The 6185-nt window shown below is 40.5% G+C and overlaps 1 protein-coding gene across 1 annotated transcript; it reads right to left on the bottom strand.

The window, feature by feature from the left end:
* Nucleotides 1–262: 262 nt before the first annotated feature.
* LOC104595113 (CASP-like protein 3A1) lies at nt 263–3532 on the bottom strand. The gene is made up of 3 exons (XM_010255698.3): nt 3087–3532; nt 2358–2493; nt 263–723 (listed from the first exon to the last, which is right to left on the bottom strand). Exons 1-3 carry the CDS (start codon nt 3515–3517, stop codon nt 508–510), a joined length of 783 nt encoding a protein of 260 aa, XP_010254000.2. The 5' UTR covers nt 3518–3532; the 3' UTR covers nt 263–507.
* Between the last annotated feature and the right edge of the window lie 2653 nt (nt 3533–6185).

The following is a 6185-nucleotide window of genomic DNA, read 5'->3' as shown; positions in this document are numbered from 1 at the left end:
TTAGGATCATTGTGGCCTCAAATGCTATTGAAAACGAGTACAAAACTACATCATCTCAACTCACTACTTTTATGAGAATCAACGAAGGTTTGGCCATAAGCCACTGAACCAGTCACCTACGATTGATTGTTGTAAACCCAGTTGGTGCATAAACCCGGGGTCAGGGGAGATGGATCTAAATTCAGTCCGTACAAAATGGCAATATGCACAGCTACTGCTTAGTAGTAGTCCACTATAAATTTGAGCGGTTCAATCAAAATTCCTTCAGCCATTGAAGTAAGTTTTCATAATTCAAATCTGACAGCAGCTCACTTTGAATTAAACACCGTTTGTATCTTGAGAAAGCAAATGCATTGCTTGAATATTTACTGTCTATGCAACAACTCATCCTGCTACATTCTAATCCTTTTCCAAAGATGAAAAAGTGAAAAAAGGGGAAAGCACATTTCCCTAAAGACATGTTTTGTATAAGATACGTATATGAGTGTAAACTTGACTAGGCAGGGCCTAGTACTTTGACAGCCAAATAACATCAAGAACAACAGAGATTGCGAGCAAGAAGGAGCTAAGAAAAGCGAAGGCAATTGAGACAGCTATGTGGTTGCAAAATATATGCAGGGGCTTACAGATTCCCGGCAGAGGTGCATGCCGGATTCCAGTACGGTTCAGGTTGGTCACCCCAGATGCAGCTGATCCTGCACTCAACATTGCATATGCAAATACCTGCAACAATAACCAGAACGAGTCATTCATATAGAACACGTTCAATTCCATCAGTTGATTTCATATGAAGCTAGTCTACAAGGTTTTGCACTCTACATATTTATATTTGTACTCCTTCCAAACTGAGCCTACAGAAAAATGTTCAATTTGTAAACATGTATCCAGTCTACTTTAGTCTCGGACGATCTGTGCCATCTTACTTAATCCACACTACTAAGTCAAAATTTGGGTTTGGGGTCTAGATCTATGACGTGTCCACATCAATTTTCAGTTAATGCGGTTTACATAGTCATCTCTTTTTAAGTTACCAAATATAAAGCATATTGTGAAACACTGAAACATTGAAATTTTTTTCATCATTAGTGAAACACAGTACTTCAAAGGAAGCACAATATGGATATAAACCAAGAAAAGTTTTGCAGCAAACCAGAGAATTAGAAAGGAAGTGCCTATCAATTATCCATGCTCAAGAAAACATGCTAACACAAGATGACTTGCTGATGCAACCATTCCATCCTCAGACTAAGTAAACCCCCTCTTCCTACAATATGATCGTAGCAAAGACCATTACCCAGCATTGGTCCCAGTTATCTGGGGTCTTGGGAGGGTTAGACTGGATGCATTTTTTTTGCACAGGGTGATCACTCTCAGAATCGAACCTGCATTCTCAGACTAGCAAGGCAACCTTTAAATATTGAATATTTTCTCAGTCGCTTCCACATTCTCTAAGTCTATATAAAGAATGCAATAAATCAAGTAATCATGATCATCCAGTTTAGTTTACCATTGATCCAAGATGAATCCTAAGAACAGCCACTCAAGTTCTATCCCCACCAACCTGCATATCTAGCTCATGTACATGTTATGGCCATAGATTTTGAGAGGACTCTAAGTGAATAAAACCCTTCTCTGGAAGAACGCTCTTTCCTAAAATAAACACTTAATTACTTAAAACAAAGGTAATGAATCGCCATCCACTTAAAAGGAAATGAATTAAAAACTGCAAAGAGACTGAATGTACCCTAAAACAAAATTTCCTCGTTTCAAAGTTTCAAGACAAATAACCACCTATAAAAAGATTTTGCGTTTCAAATTTTTGAAGCTAACTACCATAGAAATGAAGAATGTGTGTCTACCATTTTGGTTCAGTAAGGGAAACAAACTTCATTTTTGCTTTCCTACTTCATACTTTATTTTCTTTTATGCCCCTTCACAACGAAGTTATTTTCGAAGCTGGCCAATCTATCTGAATTTGCAGAGAATCAACAATTCTGCCCACTCACACAAGGGTACACTCAAATCAATTTTACCCACTTAGCCTGAATCTCTGCAACTCTGCAAGATTCAAAGGTATCAACTAATGTTTCCTTGTAGATGCAGAGATTCTGAAAACACGACATTAGACAAATTGAACCAGACCAGGCAAAAATGGACTCTGCTCTTCTGAAGTCTTCCCAGAAGCCCACTGAGTACAACCGGCGGGAGAGATTCAAAGTAAAGGCTGTTTATGACTGATAATTTTCTTCTATTTGAACACAAGATACCTACTTCCGTTGTACCTCAAAGATGAAAATGTTAAAAATCTTAAAAATTGCAGAACAGCAGAACATGAACTAAAAAGGGACCGGCTTTACCTGGTCGCCGGCAAAAATAAGCCAGGCGTGGCTCCGAGAAGGAATTACTGGCGATTTCTTCAGCAATTTCATCACATTGATAATCAGTTGGAGCAGGGAATGGGCAGCCACAGCTGCAGATATTCCAACCAGGTACCTGCCAGTAAACCGAAAGATGTAATAATAGAGTTAATAGTGAACTTAGAGTCTTAATCAATTCGACATTAGATTGTACGACCCAAAGCGCAATTCCTCAACAAATTCTGCGGATTCATTTGGTCAAAACAACGAAGAAAAAGAAATTCATTCACGGGTAGTCATATTTCTGATCATCCGAAAAAGGAAAAGAAAGAAAAGGCTTCTGTTCATCCGAATTCCAAGGGCCAAGAGAGACCCTTTCCCGTACTCTATTGTCATCCGGAAAATTTTGTCGGTGTTAAAATATTCGGCCGAAAGCAGAAACGAAGTACCAAGACCACGAACAAAAAAGCAACGAATGAAAACACAGAACTTTGAAAATTCGAATTTTTTTCTACAAAAGAAAAGGAAAAATCGAATTCCAGCCTCCAGGTCCTTTTTTTTCTGGTCGACCCCGTAAATAAATCAAAGGCACTGGACAGTTCAGTCAAATAGAAAAATTAAAAAAAAAAAAAAAAAAAAAAAATTGGCAACTCCCTGAACAAGGAAGTCCAGCGCTTAGTTAAGACTTAAGAGCAGAATTCAGGTACGGGTGTTTCGGAGAAGGCTTACTCGAAGGAATCGGAGAAGGACCACTTGGAGTAGACGGGGAAGCTGAAGCCGTAGATGGAGATGGTGGATGACTGCTGGGCGGAGGCCATGAAAGACAAGGAGAATATAGACGTTATTAGGCAGGCTAGGCGGAGACTGGCGTGTGCCGGGTCCGTTTTAGGGCGAGCATTCTGGTTTGGTCTGTCCGTCACGAGTGGCCCGCTCATGGTGAAGCTATCAGCCGCAACCTTGGATTCCGGCATTTGAATCCCTACCTCCGACAGATTCTTCCGACCGTTGGACATTTTCCGTTCCTTCACCTCCACTCTGACTCTTGACTCTGCTGTCAATTTTCTCCGGAGTCCGGACCTTGGACCTTTGTGCGGTAATGCGCGGGCTTTTAAAAGAGGTAGGTCCGAAGGAAGGCAGGCAGGCATCGATGACCGTACCATTACACGTGGCGAGTAGTGTGGGACCCGCAGCTGTTCCCGTGACTGAATAGTGAATATACCGAGGAAATGATGCCTCCCTTTCCTGTCAGTTTTCAGTGGTCTCAAGTCTCAATTCAAGGCATTCAAATTTGAGACCGGATCTGCTCCTCACAGGCGCCTCACACATACATTGTAACATCTCCCGTACTTATCGGAGATGTTCCCAATACACGGTGGATGTGCTTGTGAGGCGCCCATTTGTGAGGAGCAGATCCCGTCACTTCAAATTTCAATTGATTATTGATCTGATGTCCCATTGAACCGAACGGTTCCGTTCAATTTGCTTTGGCCCATGAGCCCATGATCGAAGGCGATTTTGATTTTGACGCTTTTTCCTCCTCAAGATCATTTATGTTGAGGCCCGAATTAACTGATCCGAACGGGGCCCATCCATAAAAAAGTGCAAACCCGGTCTTAATGAACTTCACTTGATTGAAGAAATGGCCAAATGGGCTCCCCTCCCCCTCCTGCTCTGTTCCAGCTTCCGGCCAACGGTCTGAATGAACTTCACTTCACTGTAAATGGTGATTCTTAAGACTGCGCTGGGCTGATGTGGGACGACCTCCATTGACAGCCACCTGATTGGAATAAATAGTGGTGCCCACACCCTTCACTGGTCTTAAATTACTTTGAAGGTGATCAATCAAATCCACTGATCTTACTCCTTTGACAGTCGAGAGCCACCTGATTGGATTGCTGAAAGGTATTTATTTGGCAATGGCCATCAATGACCTTACTGCCCATGTGAATTGTGAAGACGCCTAGACGGAGACACTTCCGTTACGGTCGGGGTCGGGGTCGGGGTCGGAGTACATGGAAAACTTAAGCTGTTGGAATTTTCAAGTAGAAAACGTTACAACTTAACAGGTGGTGTCTGTGTCTCTATTGTTTTACTAGTCGGTCTTTATTCATGTAGTCCCAACTCTGAATGAAGGAATCGACCAGACGTGGACATTGAACCAGTCCCACCCACCACACCAGGGGTGGGACCACAAAATGGGCAGAACAGAAGCGGACCGTCGAAGTTCACCTTCGTTCCTCCATTTAGGGAATGCTTGTACTGCCGCGTGGCAACCTCTGACTCTTCTCAGGACTCAGGAGTAGAGATGGTAGATTGGTAGGTAAAGGAAATCTAAATCAAATTTATCATTTTTTTATCAATACATCGTATCACTAAATTAAAATAAAATAAAATAAAATAATGGGTAAAATGCAAAATCCTCCACTGAAGTTTATGACAATCATAAAAATCTCTCCTTAAGATTGCAACTTGGATTGGGTTGGGTTGGGTTGATGTTCGGGTTAGGGTTAGGGTTGGGGTTGAAATTTATGAACCCGACTTTATTTTAGGTTGGGTTAGGGTTGATCCCTTAACCAATCCGAACCCAACTCTATAGTACAAGTAATATATAAATATATGTTATACGTAATATATAATATACATTGATTTGTTTAGATGCATGATATTTGTATAGTCCCACCACATAGTATCATGTATTTCTTTTAAGATAATCATTTCACTTAATCCTAATCAGAAAGACTAAAACCTTAATAACATTATTTTATGTTTTTTTTAAATTTTATTTTTCATCTCCTCTATATTGTTTGCCACCCAAGAAAGATCTATCGTAAGTCATAACTCATAATAAACTATAGTCATTTCTAACACTTGTTTTTCTGAATTTTGTACCAAAAGAACAAAAAAAAAACATCAAAAAACAAATATTAATGAAATATAGGATTAATATATGTAGTGAAAGTTGAGTTAAGATCTAAAATCGATAAATTTTATGAGGTTTTAAGAGATGGGAAGAAGGTTGGGTTGGGCCCAACCCGAGCTCAACCCAACCCAAAATTGACTTCTGGTTGGGTTGGGTTAGGGTTGAAGGAATTTAGTTAGGGTTAGGGTTAGGGTTGAGTTGGTCGGGTTGAAGTTCGGGGGGCGTTTGGCACGTCTTTCCATGCGGTTTTTCGATTGTTTACAAGTCAAGTAGACCGAAATTCGGTCTATTTCAGTTTGGCGTGCGAAAAATCTAGCTGCCAAAAGACGGAACACCGAAAAGATGAAAAAAACCCATTTTTGGTTGATTTCATGAAGCTCCAAATGGAGCTTTTTCACGTCTTTTGCGTTTTATGCTCGCATGGGAAGGAAGACACGGAAAAACAAGCATATGCCAAATGGTCTTTGGACTGCCCAGATCTTATATCAAAAGCTCAATGTGTCTTTTGACTGTCAGAGCTACAAGAAGATCGTCTCAAAAAGACTTACCAAACGGGCCTTGGTTGGGTTAGGGTTAGGATTGGACTAGGGTTGGCCTCAACCCGACCTAACCCAGCCTGACTTATAGCCCTAGAAAATATATTAAATTTCTAAAAATGATCTCATTCGATTAACATCACTCTTGCGATTTAATGAGTCTTTTTTCAGAACAAAAGAATAGAGCTTAAACCCTAACAACACTAAACACTTGCATGCAACCATCATTCAAAATATTCCATTCACCTAAGAATATTTCCCATTTTCTGGAAACCATTCTTCATCAACCACTGATCTTTACTGGCAACTGTTCTTCACCAGTAGTTGTTCTTCATTGTCTGCAATATCTATTTCCCCCCTCAAGCAATTTCT

This window comes from Nelumbo nucifera, chromosome 2, assembly GCF_055504915.1.
Source record: "Nelumbo nucifera cultivar China Antique chromosome 2, China Antique-T2T, whole genome shotgun sequence".
Classification (NCBI taxonomy): domain Eukaryota; kingdom Viridiplantae; phylum Streptophyta; class Magnoliopsida; order Proteales; family Nelumbonaceae; genus Nelumbo; species Nelumbo nucifera.
The sequence above is the reverse complement of the archived record's forward strand: the minus strand, read 5'-3'. Positions and strand labels throughout refer to the sequence as shown.